This window comes from Puma concolor, chromosome B4, assembly GCF_028749965.1.
Source record: "Puma concolor isolate L17-30 chromosome B4, mPumCon1.1.hap2, whole genome shotgun sequence".
NCBI classification, from domain to species: domain Eukaryota; kingdom Metazoa; phylum Chordata; class Mammalia; order Carnivora; family Felidae; genus Puma; species Puma concolor.
Window position 1 is genome coordinate 78,862,784 of NC_141673.1, and position 23,177 is coordinate 78,885,960.

General features: G+C 36.1%; 1 protein-coding gene across 3 annotated transcripts in view; it reads left to right on the forward strand.

The window, feature by feature from the left end:
* The window catches only part of AMN1 (antagonist of mitotic exit network 1 homolog), a 54,341-nt gene that overhangs the window by 22,694 nt on the left and 8,470 nt on the right, over nt 1–23,177 (forward strand). For all 3 annotated transcript variants that reach the window (XM_086713696.1, XM_086713697.1, XM_025930652.2), the window contains 5 exons: nt 890–1,022; nt 4,528–4,672; nt 6,812–7,029; nt 7,355–7,411; nt 14,603–14,714. In XM_086713696.1, coding sequence (XP_086569822.1) covers nt 890–1,022; nt 4,528–4,672; nt 6,812–7,029; nt 7,355–7,411; nt 14,603–14,714 — 665 coding nt within the window. The remainder of the gene's footprint in view (nt 1–889; nt 1,023–4,527; nt 4,673–6,811; nt 7,030–7,354; nt 7,412–14,602; nt 14,715–23,177) is intronic.

The window sequence follows — 23,177 nt, forward strand, 5'->3', positions numbered from 1 at the left end:
AATTTTGTAAGATATTATTGAGTTAAAGAGGGTATAGAAAAGAGTACACAGTGATGCCATTTTAGGAAACAATGATCACCCACCCCCCACAACCCTTTAAATGTGTATGTGTGTATGTTTGTGTGTGTGTATGTGTGTGTGTAAAAGCATAGAAAAAAATAAGAAAGAACATACACTAGATATTAGTGGGAGGAAGGAAGGGGAAAGGATCAGAGAGGGAAATTCACGAATGTAAAATTATATATATGTGGGGATATTTGTAGTCAGAAATTTAAGTAAGGTTTATATTTATTTGTTTGTTTAAAGTACGAGGTTCTCAGATAGTTGGAATTTCAGGCCACATATGAGATATGTTGGTCATATGGGTCTTGGTTATTGCCTGCTCTGATAACCCTACTCTAGGTATATACAACCCTGGTTGTTATCTCCATGATTTGTACTATTTGTGCAGTCTTCATGGTCATAGTTCTTTCATGATTTCATTACACAAATAATTTTTAAGAAAAATCATGAAAAGTTTGCTGCATGAATAGATAAAACTTGTCAATTAACAGGCCCTAGCTCACTGTTTATTTAGGAATATGTAACAGAAATGTTAGTAGTATGTCTTAGGAATTAGAGAAAAACTTAGGACTTAGAAAAAACTTTTTTTGACATTTAGAATGCATTTTAGTAAATGAGGTATGCTGAGAAAAAAAATGTGAGGGAAGAGCCTCTGGTCCACAACTGAGTACACACTAGGCTTTTAAATCTTACCAAGCTTATGTTGCAAATATTTATATTAAATGTACACCCTATTTATTGAAAGGACTAAGTGCTAACAAACAGCATCAAATATTAGGAATCAGTATAGGTACCATGTAATTTACTATATTGTTTTGTATTTCAGATGCCTTTGGTGCTTCATGAAGAATATTTCCAGATATATCACAGACATTAAGCCTTTGCCTCCAAACATAAAAGACAGACTGATTAAAATAATGAGTACCCAGGGGCAGATAACAGATTCAAATATAAGTGAGGTAAGAGTATGTATATTTGTAAAGCAAGCATATTATATTTTACTATTTAGATATGGTTTCAGATTTTTAGAGCAATGGCATATAGTAGGTTAGTAATAATGGTTTTTTTTTTAGGTTTAGTAATAATTTCAAAATATAATAAAACATTGGGGTTCTTTTTTTCTCTGCATATAACCAAATGTTTATGTGTAATAGTTACCTAAAAATCTTCTCCCACCATTCTTTCATCTGCTTCCCTTGTCTTCATCATACCAGCACCCTTGATCTCTACATTTTTTAAAAGTTTTCAGCTTTTTGAACTATTATAGCTCAATAAGGCTGGAAAAAATTAAAATGCAGGGTGAATACACAAATGGCAAAAAAAAACAAAAAAACCCACAGTAGGAAATATATGTTCTATTATGCCTCTGGTACACAAACCACATTTACATGTAACATACTGTGTGCAGTACACTTGAATATTTTCTATTTTGTTCTATTATGTCTTATTTCAATTTACAAAAATGTTGATCAGAGTCCACTACGTTGGTTTTATCCACTCATGGCTAACAATCAGCAGTTAAAAGCCACTCCTCTAAACTCATTCTTCTGGATACCTCCCTACTGCTAACTAATGCTCACTCTCCCTCCTTACAGCTAAGCTAAAATTGGCTATTCTGTAAGGCAATAAGTATAGTAAAGGCCTCCAACCCGATTTGAAATCCTAGCTTTGCCACTCTCTAACATTGAGCGTCAGTGCCCTTAACTATAAAATGGGTTTGCAGCCATCATCACTGTCTTCGGAGACTCTAGTCTAGACTAGACTAGTCTACTATAGAAACTCTGGTTCTAACTACCAATTGCTGACTTTAGTACACATTCTGCCCAAAGCCCGGAATCAAAAGGGAACAAACTGTGGTGATAGCACTCCAGCACATGACTGTCCCTGTGACCTCTCTTTGTAATTGCACTTACATGTGCCATTAGTGTTTCTTTTAACAGCCTGAGGTACCTGTAATGCTTTGATTTCTTCATGTTAGCTTGCACTGGAACATAGACATTTTAGTGTTGCAGTCTGCTTGACTCAATGGAGGTAGAATAATATCCCCAGGTTCTTACTGCCAGTGGTTCTGTGGATATATATAGTTTGTGTATGGCTCACAGAAGAAACATTATGAAACTACAGAAAATTGATGCTTTTCCTCATTTCCCCACTATCCCCATTTTGTTCTAACCCTTTAGCTTATATTGGAGTGGCTTAAATGTTCATTTTATGACCATCCTTAATATTCATTTAAACTTCATTTTACCTGAATAGGAAAGGGCTAAGGGGTGAATGAGATAGAGAAAAAACAGAAGTATGCTTTCTTTAGTGCTCTCTCTCAAATCCCTGTCCTATAAAATGGAGTCCTGCTTATTAAATTATTCAAAAAGCCAGATCTAACATCTGTTGCAAAGTTGAATGCATCATTGGATGGCTCTTTTTGAAATATTTCCTAAATCTTTTTATAGTTAGATGGAGGAGGCCTTTCTAAACATGACACCAAAGTTAGAAACCAAGAAGAAAACTATTGATGGATTTGATTACATAATAATATGAAATTTCTTACTGCAAGAAGAAAAAAAAAAAAGAAACAAAGTCAAGTAACAAACTAGGAAAAATATTTGCAATACACATGTAATTCTATAGATTTGTAACAAACCAATAAGAAAAATCAAAACAAATACTAAAACAGAAGAATCAGGAAATACTCAAAGGAAAAAATATAAATCACTATCAGTGTATAAAAGTATATTTAACCTCATTAGTAATAAAAGTCACAGTTTGTCTTTCAGTTTGGCATTGCCAGAGACTTAAAAAATAATAACACCCAGTGTTGACAATAGTGTGGGCAACAGTCACTTTGTCTCCTGTTGGTGGGAGTGTAAATTTATAAAAACCTTTTAGGAGGACAGTGTGGCATTAACTATCAAAAGTCCTTACTTACTGTGGACTCAAAAATTTTAGTCCTAGTATTTTTTCCAGTTTTATTGAGATATGATTGACATGTAACATTGTGTAGGTTTACAGCCTACAACATAATGTGATGATTTGATACATTTACATATTGCAAAATGATTACCACAATAGGGTTATTTAGCATCTGCATTTACCGTTTACTTCTGACATGAATCCCAAGAAATAATAATCAGGAAAGTACACAGTTATGCTCATCATAATACCATTTATCATAATAGTTGACAGTTACATATAACACATAAGTGAGACACCTTTATTTGTCACAAAATATTCTACCAATTTTAATAAAGAGGGTATTGAGGCGCATACACACACACTCACACACACACACACAAACCAGAATTGGATCACACTCAAAGGGTTCAAACTCAGGCAGTCTGCCTCCAGAGGACATGTTCTTAATTACTATACTATATTGCCTCCTAACTCAGCCTAAATGTTCAACTGAAGTGTTTGTCAATGTAGGATGCATTTAATACATTATGGTGCATTCATAAAATGGAATCATATGCAACCACAATAAGTTGTTTTTGTAAAAAATGCTCATCTTATATATAATCTGATCCCATTTTTCTTCAAAGTTTTTTTTTTTTTTTTTTTTTTTTAAGTCAAAAACCACCAAAACTAAAATGCTTTTCTCTGGGCATTGGTATGATGGGTAGTTTTAGTTATAGTGGATAAAATCATAGCCTTTGGAATTGGAAAGACCTGGTTTTCAATCTTAGCTCTGCTTCTTTTTTGCTGTGTACTTTGTGTTACTATTCAAGCTCTGGATGCCTCTGTTCCCTCCTTTATAATATGGTAATGACGAATCTCTCAGGAGTGTTTATGTGTTTGAGAAAGAGAGAATACTAAATGGCATCATGTATATAATGTACTTAGTACTCTTCTTATTTTTATAATTTGTCTATATTGTCTAAATCTTTTCAGTAATAATACATTACTTTTACATTCAGAAAAGTAAAGTTAGTTCTACTTTGGAAAAAATAAAGTAAAAAGAACGCCCAAGAAAAGAGCTCAAAACCCTTTGAAATTGATTTGCTATATTTGTTGCTTTCAAGTAAACATTCAGAAATACTGGGTCTGCTTGTACTAGCTCCCAATAAGAATGAAGGAGGTAAATGTTGTAGATAAGTAATATTCATATCCCATAACCATTCAGTGTCTAAGTGATTAAAGACTCATACCTGCTGAGCAGAGGCATGTAGCCAGGATCTCTAATAATAGTCAAGATCTACTGAAAAAAGATAAACACGTGCCACCACCTCGATCCTGCTTCTCAGGTCCCAGCAAAGATTTTGGGGATGCTAGAAGCTGCACCTCCAGTTAGAAGTGGGCTTGTATTTTTCCTGCCTTACATATGTGTCTCCACACAGATATGTCTTTGTATTCTCTGCTACATTTTCCATCCACCATTTATCTGATGGGACCACCAAAACACTGAATATGGAATAAACATTTATATGCATAGGAAAAATTAATTTTTAAATCATGTATTTTTTATAGATTTTACATCCTGAAGTCCAAACTCTAGATCTACGGAGCTGTGATATTTCAGATACTGCTCTCCTGCACCTGTGCAACTGCAGAAAGCTGAAGAAATTAAATTTAAGTTCCTCAAAAGAAAACAGAATTTCCATAACTTCAAAAGGTATGTTTGTTAACACTGAATACATTGGTAGACTACTATTCCTCATCTAGTATAATTTTGGAACAAAGAACGGGAAGGAGGGGTAGTAAATATGTCAAAAGTGAGTATGAAGATATCAAAGAAACAGAAACTGTATTTATCAATAAAAATATTCAAACTAAGGGGTGCCTGGGTGGCTCAGTCAGTTATATGTCTGACTTCAGCTCGGGTCATGATCTCACGGCTCATGGATTCGAGCCCTATGTCGGGCTCTGTGTTGGCAGCTCGGGGCCTGGACCTTGCTTCAGATTCTGTGTCTCCCTTGCTCTCTGCCCCTCCCCAACTCAAGTATATATATATATATATATATATATATATATATATATATATATATACACACACACTCTCTCTCTCTCTCTCTCTCTCTCAAAAATAAACATTAAAAAAATATTTAATATTCAAACCAAGCTAAAGAATCCAAATTAGAGTTCCTGCTTATAACCTTTGCTGAAAGTTAAGAATACACTAAGTCACTACTTGCAATTTAAACATATTTAAAATAAACATGGATGTTTGTTTGGATGTCTGTATTTTAAATATTTTTCCTGGTATAACAGAATAAGAAACGACCAGTTCATACTTTAAGGCTTTCTTGATGTAAAATTACAACAGAAAGTTAAATCATCATCAGAGTAAGCTTACTAAGTACTCTGCTATCAGTCTGTACAATGCATAGTTTATTTTTTGTTTTTATGTCTTTTGATTAAAAAAAATTTTTATTGGAGTAGGATTGACATACAATGTTACAATAGTTTCAGTGGTACAAACTTAGTGATTAGACAAGCCTGTATATTATGCAAAGCTCACCACAAGTGTTGCTTCCCTCTGTCACCATGCAAGACCATTACAATACCATCAACTATATTCCCTACGCTGTACCTTTCATCCCCTACAATGCATAGTTTTTAATAGCCAGTCAGACTGCATTTTTCAGTGTCACTATTGCATGAATTACAGAGTTTTTGCCCTTTTTTTCTATCAATATAGAATTTTAACCTTTCCCTTCAATATAAGAAAGAGAGACTATCGATGGATGAATGGATAAAGAAGATGTGGTAGGGGGAAGGGGCATTAAGGAATCTATTCCTGAAATCATTGTTGCACTATATGCTAACTAACTTGGATGTAAATTTTAAAAATAAATTAAATTTAAAAAAAAAAGAGGGACTAATTTGTCTAGCTAGGTTTCTAGAAAGTTTTGTGAGTAGTTGGCTATATTTTGCAGTCATCTTGGTTAGCAAGTTAGGCTACCTATAATATTACAAAGAAGCTTAAGTTTTTTAGATGTTTACACAAATAGTAACTCACTAAAAAGAACTTTCATGCTGGACACTGATAAATAAAATAAAAGTTCTTTTGGGGGGTAAAAAAAATAAAAAATCTAAGTTCTTAAGATACAGAGAACAGTAAAAATGACCTACATATGAATTTACCATCTTCCCTTTTGTGTACTTTGCTCATAAAGCTATCTTTTAACACTGTTGTAATGTGTGTGCATGATTAAAGGGCCCAGGATTCCCAAAGTACTCTCTTATTTATGTGGCTCATTATCATGTACCAGTCTCCAATGTGCATTTATATCAGTTTAATTGGATTTAAGAGTCAAAGGGGGAAGAGAGAGTGCAGAAACATATGTATGATTCCTAAGGATAACAATGAAAACTATTACCTAAGACATTGGGGTAATTTAACTTTTGATTTCCCTTCAGAGTCCACAAGAAAATTAACTCTATTACTTTAAAACTTTTGTTTTAACAAAAAGACTTATCTACTATTCAATTGCCTAATTTGGTTCTGAATAACTTTTGGCTGTTTCCTAAAGGCAAATCTACTTGTCAACAATAAAGCCTTGCCATTCATTACAGATATTCTGAATGATATACTACAGACTATGTAGAGAATTCCTGAAACTTTCCAAAAGAGTTTTAATAATGGCAGCATCACTGGAAAATAAGTATATCCTCACAGACGGACTACTTTGCAAAAGGCTAACATACAGTTGGATACATCAATACTGGTGACTGCTAAAATGAAAATCAGTCACATTTCTCATATATATGAATATATAGCTCATTGATACATAATTATGTTTCCCCTCAGGAATAAAAGCAGTGGCTTCCTCCTGTTCATACCTGCATGAAGCTTCTTTGAAAAGATGCTGCAATCTCACTGATGAAGGAGTCCTTGCTCTTGCACGTAACTGCCGGCTACTAAAGATAATTGATTTAGGTGGCTGTTTAGGTATTACTGATGTGTCCTTACATGCATTAGGAGAAAACTGCCCATTTTTGCAGTGTGTTGATTTCTCAGCTACGCAGGTAAATGAAATACAGACTTACTATATAGAGACTGTATGTGTTTGCCCAGTGAACTTCCATGACTCATCAGAAAAGCATAATTAATTCTTTTGGTTGTTGTTGAATTTGTTGACTACCTCATGCTTCACTGTTTATATAATTGCAATATAATTTGGCACATTTCCCTCAATTATTTTAAGTAAGGGTGAAAAAGATAAGTGTGGCTAAAACAAATGTTTGCTAAATGGGAGGCGATAAAACTATACATAAATGATTAATAATATTCAGAAAATTTTAGTTCCATCTTTCCCATTTGTGTGCTGTGTTGCTTTTTCTCTTTGCTTAGGTGTCAGATGATGGGGTGGTTGCGCTTGTTAATGGACCTTGTGCCAAGAAATTAGAGGTAATTTTTAAATATCTATGAAGTTGGTGCTGACTAAATTCTTTATATTATCGTCAGAAATTATTTTTTGAATGTAGCAAACAACCAATGCCTTATAAATTAGGTGTTTCCATGGCATTATTTTGATTGGGTTTGCTTTGGGTTTTTGCCTCCACCTCTTTATTTCCAGAGTGAAGAAAAACAGTAAAGTTAGATAAAGCATGCTTCAAATAAAAACCTATTCTGCTTCTAACAAAAGGTCTCATTTTCCATAAGTTTTAGTTTCTAACACATTTAAGGATAATCTTATTATGGGCAAAGATTATGAAAGTTTATCAGTGTAAAAATTACATTCTTTAGAATCTTCATTGCCAGGACTACTTAGTCCCTTACTATTCTATTTTCTTAATATACATGAAGGGATTCAGAATATGCCAGTCACATAAAACTTATTTTGAGCTAAAGATGTTTAAAAATCAACAGATGCAGGCGCCTGGGTGGCTTAGTCAGTTAAGCATCCGGCTCTAGATTTCGGTTCAGGTTGTGATCTCATGGTTAGTGAGTTCGAGCCTCACATCAGGCTCTGTGCTTGCGGTGTGGAGCCTGCTTGTGATTCTCTCTCTCTCTCTCTCTCTCTCTCTCTCTCTCTCTAACCCTCCCCAGCTTACTCTCTCACTTTCTCTCAAAGTAAATAAACTTAAAAAAAATCTACAAATGCAAAAAGAGGCTTTGTCTGAAACACACACACACACACACACACACACACACACACACACACACACACCCCATCTGCCTAAAAACAGAGACTTCCAAAAGCACTCAACTGCCTCGAACCCCTTTCAAGGAAGACTACCCAATACCAGGAAGATTGCTTCCATCACTGGAGGAATCAAATGAGAAATTACATAAACAAACATTATCACAAGACTGTCATACCTCCTTTACTCTCTAAAGGCCCATTTTGTTTTCCCTAAAAGTCATCTGTTTTTCTCTAAGTGTCCTATCTCCCCCTCCCTTTCTCCTGTTAAGATGATATATAAACTCAAAATCATAGCCATTTCTTTGAGCCACTTTCTTTGTGAGCTAGTGTGTGAATAAACTTTGTCTTTTCTCTTGCTAGTCTGTCTTTGTCAGTTTAATTCACAAGCTCCCAAAGATAGAACATAATAGAATAGAGAAAAAGGTTTCCTCCCCAACAGCTGCATTGTACAGCTATTTAAAAAGATCCTAAATTAGTGTGCAGCCCTTCCATTCAGTGACTGATGTGGCACCTATAACCTGTTTCTAAATATATTAAGAAGCCTTTTATCCCAGGATTTTGATTTCCGCCTTTCCCAGTTTATATTGGGGTTTTTTAAGTCTTATTTAATATAGATGTGCTTTATATTAATAAGCCACATCAAATGTTTTTTGGAAGTAAACAGGCTGTAAATGAATTATAAATGTTAATACTAACTATCATAATAGAATAGCAGTGCCATGTTTTTGCCCAAATATTTCTCCTTGAGTTATTGCCCTGAGATATTTTTTTGTTTTTATATCTGCATGCTGCTTGTATGTATGTGTGTTTGCATGTGTATGTGTATATATACATACATATAGCATATATATTTTTACAAATCCTTTGATTAACAAATTACCGTATTTCTTATACCAAGTTCCAATATTCCAAATTGCATCCTAACTGTAGGGGTAATAAACTCTGCCATAACGTTTACTGTTTGAAATACTAACATTTGTTGAGCACTTACTATATATTACATACTGTTGCCTTATATTCATTAGGTTATCTAATTCTTACAACAACATTATCCTATACTCATCATAATTTTTTTTAAGTTGAGAGAGAGAGCATGAGCAGGGGAGGGGATAGAGGGGGGCGGGGAGGGAGAGAGAGAGGGAGAGAGAGAGAATCTCAGTCAGGCTCTACACTCAGCACAGAGCCTGATGCAGGGCTTGATCCCATGACCCTGGGATCATGACCTGGGCCACAATCAAGAGTCAACACTCAACCAACTGAGCTACCCAGGAGCCCCCATCATCATTTTTGATAAAGTTCCCAAACAGTTAATACAGTTTACCATTCCCAAATAAAACTACCAGGAAATTAGATGTTATGCAGTGATAGGCATATTTACTTCAGTGTTACAAAACTAGGAGCACCAACCTAAGCAGACTTAGGAAGAGATTCAGGAACCAATAAGTGTTGGCAATTATACTGCCATATCATTCAATTTTTCATATTTTCAAACTTACAAATCTTATTTCTTTAAGTGCCAAAATATTTCAATGGAAATATTTCTAAACTTTATTAGAAGTTGGGTCACCTGGGTGGCTCAGTCGGTTAAGCCTCTGACTTCAGCTCAGGTCATAATCTCACGGTTCAAGCCTCACATTGGGCTCTGTGCTGACAGCTCAGAGCCTCGAACCCACTTCAGATTCTGGGTCTCCCTCTCTCTCTGCCTCACCCCGACTCACACTCTGTCTCTCTCTATCTCTTAAGAATGAATAAACATTAAAAAAAATTTTTAAAGAAGGGACACCTGGGTGTCTTAGTCGGTTAAGCATCCAACTTTGGCTCAGGTCATGATCTTGCAGTTCATGAGTTCGAGCTCTGAGTCGGGCTCTGTGCTGACAGCTCAGAGCCTGGAGCCTGCTTCGGATTCTGTGTCTCCCTCTCTCTCTGTTCCTCCCCTGCTCACGCTCTGTCTCTCTCTCTCTCTCTCTCTCTCAAAAATAAACATTAAAAAAAATTTTTTTTTAATTTTTTAAAGAAGAACTTAAGTCCTTCCTTAAAGTAAATATACTTTGACTTTTGTCTGATAGCATCTAGTATTTTTGTGACCACAATTTCTGGCTCACTGAAACACAAACTTTTTCATCTTTTTTACTGATTTTTCTCTTGTGGGCAATATGTATTCCTACCTTTTATCACATGCTCTGTTTTAATCTCTTGCTTTTTATATGTTCTCTTCCTGGAAATTATATTATCAATGTTACTGAATTGTTTATAACTTGAAAATAAATTTGGGGATGCCTGGGTGGCTCAGTCAGTTGGGCATCCATCCTGCCCTTGATTTCAGCTCAGGTCATGATCTCATGGTTTGTGGGATTGAGCCCAGCATTGGGCTGTGGGCTGATAGCATGGCGCCTTCTTGGGATTCTCTTTCTCTCTCTCTCTCTGCCTCTCTCCTGCTCATGCTCACTCTCTCTCTCTCTCTTAAAATAAATATATAAGCTTTAAAAAAGAAAGAAAGACAAGAAATTTGATTAAAACTCTAAGGACTTCAGGTACCTGGCTGGCTCAGTCAGTAGAGTATGCAACTCTTGATCTTAGTGTTATGAGTTCAAGCCCCACATTGAGAATAGAGCTTACTTAATTAAAAAGAAAGAAAGAAAGAAAGAAAGAAAGAAAGAAAGAAAGAAAGAAAGAAAGAAAGAAAGAAAGAAAGAAAGAAAAAAGTCTAACAACCTTTCCTAAAGACTGAAAAACAGTTATACAAACTTATGTGACAACATTTATTGAATGTCATGATTGTTTTTGAAATTTCTGTTGATTTAAGTTCCCAGTGGGCAGAGACCATTTTGTTCATCATTTTATCATCATTTTATCCCTATGTATTACTGCAGTTCCAGGCACATGATAGTACCTCAATAAATGTTATCATATTAACTTTATATTACAGTCATTTTGTAAGTTTCTACAGTCTTCATGGTTAAAAGTTTTTTTCCTGTAAAATTTCATTTATTCAACAATTATTTATTAAGCACTTGCTATGTTCTAGGCATTGGTGTATCAGAGAACAAAATCTGTTCATACAATGTATCATTCCTTACTTTAATCATTTTTTCTGTTATTGGTAATCCAGATTATTTCCAGTTTTTAACTGTTAGAAATAGTCATATGTTGGGGCTTACAAATTTTTTCTTCCATTGCTGTAACAAACTCCAAAAAATGGAATCAGTGGGTCGATAGGTATGGATATTTTAATGCTCCTAAATTCATATTGTAAGATTGTTTCCTATAAAGGTTATGTTGTGAATTCACAATTTTGCCAAGACCCCAGTTTGCAACATTGAATCTTTTTTTTTCTTAAATGCCTTAATATATTTTAAATGGTACCTGGGTGGAGCGCTATTCCTTCCATCTGTTCTCAAATTGTATTTCTTTGTCCGTATCCTTTGCCAATTTATATCATAGGCTACCTTTGCCAGTTTATAACAGAAAATGCTTTTTTCCTCAATTTTATGAGTTTTCGATATACGCAGGTTTCCTTTACTTACATGATATGATTGATTATAGTATGCACACCAACTTAATATCAACTTTTTGGAAGGAAAAAATATTAATGCCATAAATAAATGTGTCAACCATTATATAACCTTACTTCCAAAATTCTTTTTTTTAAGTTTGTTTGTTTGTTTGTTTGTTTAGAAAGAGAGACAGCATGAGTGAGGGAGGGGCAGAGAGAGACAGAGGGAGAGAGAGAATCCCAAGCAGGCTCTGCACTGTCAGCGCAGAGCCCAATGCGGGGCTCAAACTCACAAACTGTGAGATCATGACCTGAGCGGAAATCCAGAGTCAGGCAGTCATCCGACTGAGCCACCAGGGTGCCCCCTTCCTTCCAAAATTCTTAAAATATTTTTTGCTGTGGTCAAATATACACAATGCAGACTTTACCACTTTAACCATTTTTAGTGTACAATTCAGTGGAATTAAGCACATTCACATTATTGTGCTGCCAACACCACTATCCATTCCCAGATATTTTTCCTCATCCTACACTGAAACTCGTTACCCATTAAAATAGTAATTCCCTATTACCCCTTACCCCCAGCCTCTAACTATCTCTATTCTACTTTCTGTCTCGATGAATTGCCTATTACAGATAACTCATATATAAGTGGATCATACAATATGTGTCCTTTTGTGTCTGACTTATTTCATTTAGCACAATGTTTGCAAGGTTTATCTCTGTTGTTGCACATATCAGAATTTCGTTCCTTTTAAGACTGAATAATATTTCATTGTAGATATATGGTATATTCATATATATATGCAGAAACATGTGCATGCTTATATATGAATATGTTTATATATGTATGCTTATGGGTGTGTATATATAAGTACATAAACATTTCATTTATCCATTCACCTATCAATATTTGTTTCTACCTTTTCACTATTGTGAATACTGCTGCTATGAGCATAGGTATACAAAAATATGTTCGAGTCTTTGCTTTCAATTCTTTGGGCATTTACCTAGAAGTGAAATAGCTGGATTATATGGTAATGCTATGTTTAATTTTTTTAAGGAACTGTCATACTATTTTCATAGTGGCTGTACTATTTTATATTCCCACCACCAATGCAGAAGGATTCCAAATTAAAACATCAAACAAGGGGTATATAATATTTCAAACATATGAAAAAGTATAGAAAGTAATATTAACATAAACCTGTGGACCAAACACTTGAATTTTAACGTTTTCTTTTTTTTTAATTTATTTATTTATTTTGAAAGAGAGAGCATGAGCAGGGGAGGGGCAGAGAGAGAGGGAGAGGAGAATCCCAAGCAGGCTTCATGCTGTCAGCACAGAGCCCGACGTGGGGATCGATCCCATGAACCATGAGATCATGACCTGGGCTAAAATCAAGAGCTGGATGCTTAACCGACTGAGCCACCCAGACACTCCTTGAATTTTAACATGTTCTGCACTTACTTCAGTTCCTAAAAATTATATGTTACCTATAAAGTTCCCATGACATTCATTCTCCCTTTCTTCCTGCAGAAGTAACCACTATTCTAAAGATGCCTGTGTATTTATCCTTGTGTGTTTGCATACTTTATCTATATATGGATAGAAACATATAGATATAGATCTATAAACAAGATAGAGTATTGTCTTATGTTATAAATTTTCAAATGATAGCTTCATAATATATGTGTTCTATTACAATTTGCTTTTTTATTCAAAATTGTTTAATTTTCCAAGCTTTATTAAAGTATAATTTGCATACAATAAAATTTACCCATTTTAAGTGTAATGAAGTTTGATGAATTTTGGTAATTGTTATACAGCCTTGTAACCACCACAATTATATATAAAACATTCCATCATCCTAAAAAAGTTTTCTCCCATCCCTTTGCAATCGTTCCCTGCCATGCCTCCATCCCCAGGCAACCAGTGATTTACTTTGTCATTATAGTTTTGCCTTTTCTAGAATTTTATATAAATGGAGTCATGAAATACTGTTCTTTGTTTTTTACCTTTTTATTTTACTTCCTTCACTTAGCATAATGTTTCTGAGATTCATCCATGTTGTTGCATGTATTAATATTTCATTCCTTTTATTTATTCATTTTGCTGAGTAGTATTCCATAGTGTGGATATGACACAGTTTGTTTGGATATTCACCATTTGAGGGATATTTGGGTTGTTCTAATTTTGGACTGTTATGAATACTGCTATGAAGATTTGCATACAAATCTTTGTGTAGACATACATTTTCATTTTTCTTGGGTAAACACCTAGGAATGGAATTGCTAGATATAGAAAGTACACATTTGGCTTTAAAAAACACAACCATACAGGTTTCCAAAGTTTCTGAACTAACATTCTGTTTGAGATTTATGCCTATTAATACAAGGAGATATTTTTCATTTTAACTCTTTTTTCTGTCCCATTAATAAACCACCATTTGTTTATTCATTACTCACTTCTTTACTATTACAAATAATATTAAAATGAGCACATTTATAAGTTATTTCCTTGGGCACATATACAAGAGTAACTCTATGTATAATGGACGCTTGCAGTTGGTACTGCTGGGTTCTGGGGTATACTTGTCTTCAGCCTTAACAGATTTTGCCATATTGATTTATAAAATGGTTGGGCACTTAACTTTTAAGTCATCTATACTTTCCAAATTACTACATACTTACATTAGTCCTTTCTATAGGATTTTTCTTGCAAGTAGATATTTCGTTCTTTTTGTTTGTTTGCTGTTTAAGTTTTATTTATTTGAGTAATCTCTACACCCAACATGGGGCTCAAACTCATGACCAAGAGATCAAGATGTTCATGCTCCTCCAACTGAGCCAGCCAGGCGCCCCTGGTTCTTTTTGTATCAGAGTATTTCCCATGCTTTTTCATACTGTCATCATAAATTTTTTTTCTTTTAACTGTCCTTTCTTTATTTTTAAATAGGAGATTCATATGGGACATTGTGTGAATCTGACTGATGAAGCTGTAGAAGCTGTCCTCACTTGCTGTCCTCAGATACGTATATTACTCTTCCATGGATGCCCCCTAATAACAGGTTAGTATGATAGACTGCTTGGGTTCAAATCCTGGCTTCATCTTTTAATAACTGTGACCTTGAATAAATTACTCAACTCATTCCATTATTCACTTTCCTCATCTGTAAATGGACATGATAGTAGTAAACTTGATTGTGAAAATTATCTGACAGCACTTTATATGGTGGCTAGCACATAGTAAAGGCTCAGTAAATGTTAGTCATGATGTTGGTGGTGCTGGTAATGCTAAGTGTTCAATAAGTGTTAACTATGGGGGCGCCTGGGTGGCTCAGTCAGTTGAGCATCTGACTTCAGCTCAGGTCATGATCTCGCAGTGCGTGGGATCAAGCCCCACATTGGGCTTTGTGCTGACCATGCTTTAGATTCTCTATCCCCCTCTCTATCTGTCCCTCTACTGCTCACACTCTCTTTCTAAAATAAATAAACATTTTTAAAAATTAAAAAAATGTGAACTATAATGAGGATGATAGTGGTGGTACTAGTGTTGACATTAAACATGATGTTTTATGTAGACACAAAAAATTCAAGCTTGTAATATTACATCTATTAAATATGCTAAATGACCTGTTGACTATAATCTCATCAAACTATAGCCAATGAGATTCAGAGCAATTTGGACTCAGGCTAATGTGATAGATACTTCGCTGAAGGAGAACAAAGTAGTCACAGGCCATTTGGCCTGTGGCTGGAAGCCATGACACTGGAAATAAAAGGTACAGCATAGGGAATATAGCCAATGATGTTGTATGATGACAGATGGTAGCTGCACTTGTGGTGAGCAGAGCAGAACATAACGTATTCAGAACAATTTGGATTCTTAGGCTAATGTGATACATCACTGAAGGAGAACAAAGTAGTCACAGCCCATTTGGCCTGTATAAGAGCCATGATACTGGAAATAAAAGGTATAGCATAGGGAATATAACCAATGATATTGTTGTGTGGTGACAGATGGTAGCTACATTTGTGGTGAGGATAGTATAACATGCAGAGATGTTGAATCACTATGTTGTACACCTGAAACTAATGTCACATTGTATGTCAACTCTATTCAAATAAAAAAAAGATTTTTTAAGAAAAAATTTTACTAAAGATAGTAAAATATAAAGATTTTACCTTTAAGAATATTTTATTGTTTATAAAATATAATCGCAATAATAGTAATATATAAGAACATACATTTTTAAATGGCAAAATGTCATTTTGGTATCACAATTTATATAAAATAATGAATAAAATATTTTGTTATTGTGAAAAAAAAAAGAGCCATGATAATATACATGACCATGTCTTGAAACCTTAGCACCTCAGCCATTTTGCATCACCTCTGCAATGGCCCACATACTACAATATAACCTGGACTTCACTTGTAAGTCAGCATTGATGCCCAGTCCTTCCATGTCATTTCTCTAGTTACAGTCTAAACAGTTATTCTCCGGGTTGAGTTATGATCCTAGAAGTCCTTTTAGCAACTTCTGTTCTTATGTTTGGACTGTCGATGTAAACCTAGCCGACAACAGGTTGTATGTGGTATCAGTGACATCTATAATGAAGACTAAATCTTTTTTTTGGCCAAGACATTTCTCAAAAAACTAAGGCCAAAAAGGACATCAGGAACTGTTAACGGGCACCTGAGTGACTGAATTGGTTGAGCATCTGACTCGGTTTCAGCTCAGGTCATGATCCCAGGGTTGTGGGATCGAGTGCCACATCAGGCTCTGTGCTGACAGCATGGAGCCTGCTTGGGATTCTCTCTCCCTCTGCCCCACTTCCCTGCTCACACTTGCACTCTCTCTCTCTCTCTCTCTCTCTCTCTCTCTCTCTCAAATTAAAAAAAAGAAAGAAAGGAAGTGTTAACAGTGCTTACCTCCAGGGAAAGTTGTGGAGGGACAAGAGCAAGAAAAAGCCTATACTATATACCCTTTGTACCTTTTGAATTTTGTATCATGTGGATGGTTATATCTATTAAAATTAGTAATAATATTTTTTAAAAAATCACTTAGAGCAAGAAAAACTCATGGGACTGAGTGCAGGGTATTGGTACCTGCGTACATTATCCTGGGGGTTGTGAGAAGGCAAACAGAGGTTCTCTGGTTATCAAATAAGGCAAAAAAAAATGTATTCTAACAAGTAGGCTCTTATTTTCAGGTAGAGAAGACCACAGAATATGGAATGTAATAACAGCAATCTTTGATAATCTTTCCAGAATAACAATCTAAGTGTGTATATCTACCCCCTGAGCTATGTGTGCATTTGATCAATAGATTGAATAAGCAAGGGGTACTCATAGTCACTCTGTTTTCCTCACACTACTTTATTACAAATCTGCTCCAAAGAGCAGATTTTCCCTACTGCCAGATGAAATCCCAGGTGCCATTGGCTTTTCTTATCATTCTCAGAGAGTTAAAATGCCTTGTCATTTCTTATCACTGAAACCTCTCATTTTGGTAACTAAAACGTCTTCAATCCATGCAGTACTCCAAACAAGTTCAAGTGAAAGCTTTTGCTCCTCTGGTCAGCTCAGATTTGGCCTGCAGTGGATAAGCAGACATTGTTAGTTCCTCTCTTTTACCAGCCCTCAGTTTCCTTCCTACCCCCAGCTTGCCCACTGCAGTTTCTGATCCCACCGATGTTAGTACAGGGTGGGCCTGGGATAAGCAGGAACAGAGGGAAGGGAAAGAAAAGGCTTACTTATCGGTGCTACTGTGACTGAATATCAGCACTCCAGGCCTGTGGAAAGCTGATCTGTACTCTGTCAACAGTGGGGCACTTTTGAGGTTCTTCAGGGCCCACTTCCTACTACCCACCCCCATGACTGCATATATCTCCTATCTGCAGTTCTCTTGATTCAAGCCATGGTGCCTCTTCTGGCTAGTAGCTACTGTTTTCTTTCTCTATCCCCAGGAATCCAGCATATATCTTCAGTCTTTCTCTGTTTCAGGTTTCCTAACTTATCTCAGTTGCTTTCATGAGCAGAATATAAGGCAAACCCATGGCAGCCCACCTCTGTCCACAGGAAACACATACTTTCAGCAATGAGAGTGTGGGTACTTCCCAACCCAGTCTTCTCTTTAGCTGTATAGACTCTCACCATAGCTTTTTGTCCTTTATTTTTCTCAGATATGGGTCTGATATTGGTGTCCTGTGTCCCCCAAGCTCCAAGGGACATATCAGACTCACCGACTGATCTCCTTAGAATTTCCTCTCACTAGGCTTGAAGGGAAAAGCAAGCACCTCCAGGCTTCTTTCTAGAACTCCAGTCACAGCTGTCTTCAAAGAAATCCTCTCTTCAATTTCCTACTCTCCATCCCTTCTAACTTTAACACTTTTGTATCTTTGAATGGATGAAGTGCCATGGATTCCAAAATCAGATTTTAGCCAAGCATTTTCAAGTCATGTATACGTGGTCTGGAATCTCACCAGAATCAGAGAGTAGCTGGTAACTCTACTCCTGGAACATTAGCTGAAATAGTTCTATTTTAATGTTCTGTTATTTTTGTCTCAGGATAACTTGGCTAGGCAACATGTCATAAAATCAACTGTTGCTCATTTTACCCTCATTATCTTTCTGGTTACCCTGTGGATGCTCTTCTTTGATATTACCCCAAAACTCAGTAACTGGTAATTTCTTAAAGGTTAATTGCAGTGTAGGAAATGAAAACATATTAATGAAATTTTTATATACTTCCATTACAATCCTTCGGTCTGTCTTGCATTTGATTAGATCTTTGGATCTTTTACCCATACATGATTTTGTAATGTCATGCATTGGCAGTTTAGACAATATTGGTTCTGTTAGTAATATAGATCTTCCAATGTTGACACATTTCATCAGACAAAAAAAAGTCACATTTGTTAATATCACCATTGGGTGGTTGTCAAAATCATAGTGGCAGCTACAAATTTTCCAAAATTCACTTGGATGCTAAAATTTTTCATTGCCAACAAATTCTGTCACTTGTTTTCTTTGAAGTGACAGGTGCATTTCGCTCTTTTTCAAGAAATCGTCTGAGAAGCGCCCAAGTCTGAATAACCTTAGGCTAACAGTCATTCTTTCAAATAAAAATGGTGCGCTATGAATAAAATGACTAGCTCACAACCCTAAAAAGGTCTGACTGGAGGATCTGCAGACCACACTTTGAGAACCATTGCTTTACAGTAAAAAAAAACAGTTATCAGTTAACTTCAGCATTTGGAGCAGGAACAAATATCCCTTTCAAATCACTTCTTATATTTTCATGTGACTACTGGAAGTGAAAGTAGACATTAAAATGACAGAAGTTCAAAATACTTAGGATAAAATAACTATAGTTTGACCTGGAAGATTATCTAGGCCAGCATTTACCAACTATGTTACTGTTATGTAAATGAACCAAAGATGACTTCTATGTTGTTTACTTCTTCACATCAAATTGGGACTGTTAGTTCAAAAGCCCACCGGCACTGAATCTTTGTTTATCCAGTGGTTTTAAATACAGGCTAAGAAAGCAGATCTTGGGGGGCCTGGGTAGCTCAGTTGGTTGAGTGTCTGACTCTTGATTTCAGCTCAGGTCATGATCCCAGGGTCATAGGATCAAGCCCCTCATTGGGCTACACGCTGAATGAGGAGACTGCTTGGGATTCTTTGTCTCCCTCTGTCCTTCTCCCCAACTCACACACTCTCTCTAAAATAAAAAAAATAAAGGGGGTACATGGGTGGTGCAGTCAGTTAAGCATCTGACTCTTTTTTTTTTTAATTGTTTTAACATTTATTTATTTTTGAGAGAGAGACAGAATGTGAGCAAGGGAGGGGCAGAGAGAGAGGGAGACACAGAATCTGAAGCAGCCTCCAGGCTCTGAGCTGTCAGCACAGAGCCCAACGCAAGACTCAAACTCAGGAATTGTGAGATCGTGACCTGAGCCGAAGTTGGATGCTTAACTGACTGAGCCACACAGGCGCCCCAAGTGGCCGACTCTTCATCTCAGCTCAGGTCATGATTTCACAGTTCGTGAGTTTAAGCCCCACATCAGATTCTGTGCTGATGGCGTAGAGCCTGCTTGGGATTCTGTCTCTCCTTCTCTCTTCCCCTCCCCCTGCTTGTGCTATCTAATCTTTCTCAAAATAAATAAATAAACTTAAATTTTAAAACAATTAAAAAATTAATAAATAAAATAAAATAAATAAAATAAAATAAATTTTTAAAAGAAGAAGATGATTTTTAGCCATCCAGAGCTTGCCTGCTTTGCATACCCTGAAAAACTTCATTCAACATCTACCACCATAGATAAGATGAAACCTAGGGGTGTGAAAGACCCCCTTGCCTTTTGGAACTCTCTGACCCAGAGACTCCTTATCGTAATGCTGAGCAACATCATGAGACCTAAACCTCCTCTCCTGTCCTCTGAGAGTTGCCTTACCCTCCTTCCCTTCTCAGTAGTGCCCCCCCCCCACCACACACACACACACACACACACACACACAAGTTGTCTTTGGAAGGTCTTATGTTGTGAGGGACTTCTGTGAACAAATCTGTCAAAGCACTGCCCAAATAAAGCTCGTTGTGTCCTACTGCCACCGTGTGGTCATATCTTTTTCCTTGCTCTACCCTGAAATCCCTTAAACTTACTACAGTGACCTGGTATGGTATGGTGTTCTAGAAAATACCATAGATATAGTGTTGGGCTCAGGGCAGGCCACCCAAAAATATGCCCTGGAGTGTATTTATTATTTTGAATTAAAGTTACTTAAGAGTGGCACCTGGATGGCTCAGTCAGTTACGTATTCAACTTCAGCTCAGGTCATGGTCTCACAGTTCATGACTTTGAGCCCTGCATCTGGCTCTCTGCTATCAGCACAGAGCCCACTTCACATCCTCTGATTCCCCGTCTCTCTGCCCCTCTACCCCTTGAGCTCTCTCTTTTCTCTCTCTCTCTCTCAAAAATAAATAAAAGTTTTAAAAAATAAAAATAAAAAGCAGAGTTACTTAAGAAACAGCCCGTGCAAGAACACTCTGACCGTCTTTTGTCTCTAGAAAGCAGGAAACAAATCTCCCATGTGAAAGGTACCCTCCCTGTACCAGGAGATAGAAAGACATCCTTATCATCAGAGATGCGGAACTCAGGACCTAAGAAGCCTATGTAAACAAACCTTGTTTTTTTACTTATTTACTACCCCAGCCCAAATTCTGTTTAGAATTCCTTATTAATTCAAGCTCCCAAACATAAGTTTCTTTTTCCTGTCAGTTCCCCACAAATTTATTGTTTCTCTGTCAAAAAAGTATAAAAGCTGCCTGTCTTGGTCACTTGTTAGGTCCCATATCTATGAGACCTCCATACATGGAAATTAAATTTGATTTTCTCCTGTTAATCTGTCTCATGTCAATTTAATTCATAGATCAGCCAGAAAAATCTTGAAGGGTAGAGGGAAATTTTTATTCTCCAACAATAGCATAGAACTAAAAGTGTTTATATGTCCAAAAAGTTTGAGAAATGCAATATACCACTATAATGAATTTTAATTTATCAACGACTCTGAGAAACACTATAGCTAAGAATCTTATTTAACTTTCTTTATCCAGGCATTTCCCAAGATTTTTTAGCACAGAACACTTTTGTGGACCTCAGCTTTCCCTTGCGTATAATTGTCAGACATAAAATTGGGAGATCTGATAATAATGCAAAAGATTTCATATACCATGGTTTTATTAATAAAGGTTTATAAAGAGAAGAAGCTGAAGTATTTCAGCTACCCAGATCATCTCTACTCCCCCCCCTTTCCTGTCAGCACTACAACCATTGTATATTTTTGCTGCTGTCATTGAATGAGAATAAACTGAGGTAATATATTCACTTTATATTTAATTTTTATTTATTTTTTCTCCAAAGAATTTCTTGGCCTGGTAAATGAAAGTTTTTTGTCTTTCATGTGACACATTATATAACATTTTTTCTTCATGCTCATATATATCTACGTGGTTGCTTATATATGAATATATAAGATAATATGATTTATTTTCCATAAAAACATATATGCACATGTATGTTCAATTATAATGTTAACCTCAAAGTAAGCAGACCCCAAAATTGGCAGTGTCTGCTGTAGTTTCTCATCAAATTCCCTCAATTAATAGGTTTATCTTCTCTACTATAATTCTTAGTATATTTAAATTTTCTTAACCTTACGGTCAGACTATAAACAGAACTCCACATTATAAATTGGGTCTTGAAACTTAGAAACACGCTGATTTTATTACTGCAGAAGAGAAAAGAAAAAAAACTATGCTGTTATTTAAAATATCGTAAATTATGATTGTTAGAAAGCCACAGGTCAAAGGTAGAGTCACTTGCCCCAGTACAGCAAACTAAGACTTAACTGAAGTTTCAACTTCTCCAAGAGTGAAATTTTAAGCCAATCAATGTGAGTTTTCTGGTCAGCACCACTGAGGTAATCTGTCATATGGGCCCTCTTCATCCCCCAAAGAAAGATGAGATAATCCACCTAATAAGACCCCTTCCTTGCCTTTCCTCCTATGATAAGGTGAACTTGCCTGAACCAATCCTTTCTTTTCTTTTGCTAATAAGTTCTTGCCTTACTCTCCTTCCTATAAAAATCTTCCATTTTGTACAACTCCTTAGAACTCCCCTCTATACTTGCTAGATGGGATGAAGCCTGATTAATGAACCGATTAATAAAGCCAATAATTTACTCGGTTGAATTTTGTTCTTTCACATAATATATTTTTTATACATGTTATGGAGGCAGGAAAATAATTTTACAACTTATTAAGCTATTTTTAATTCAATTATGTCTGCAATGATTATCAGTAAGTTCAACTCATACACCTTTACTAATCTACAACAGACATGCATTTCAGTTTCACAGTATTTGCAGGCATGGAGGTTTTTGGGTTTTTTTGTTTTTTTTTTTTCAACGTTTATTTATTTTTGGGACAGAGAGAGACAGTGCATGAACGGGGGAGGGGCAGAGAGAGAGGGAGACACAGAATCGGAAACAGGCTCCAGGCTCTGAGCCATCAGCCCAGAGCCTGACGCAGGGCTCGAACTCCCGGACCGCGAGATCCTGACCTGGCTGAAGTCGGACGCTTAACCGACTGCGCCACCCAGGCGCCCCAGGCGTGGAGGTTTAGATTTTAGAAGGGCAATAAAGCAATGAGACGGCACTAGATTAATTTATGTATTACACTGAAAGACAGGAAAATCCAACAGGAAATCTGCCACTTTTTATTGAACTGACCCAAATTTTAGTCACATGTGAGAATATGTTTCATCTTGATTACTATACAAGGAAGTTCTTTACTTCAATTCCTGGATCATAAATATGTCACGATTTACCACATAGAGCCCAAAACAAAAGTATTTTAAGGGGCACCTGTGGCTCAGTCGGTTAAGCAACCAACTCTTGGTTTCAGCTCAGGTCATTATCTCCTAATTCATGAGTTCCAGCCTCTCATCAGACTCTGCTG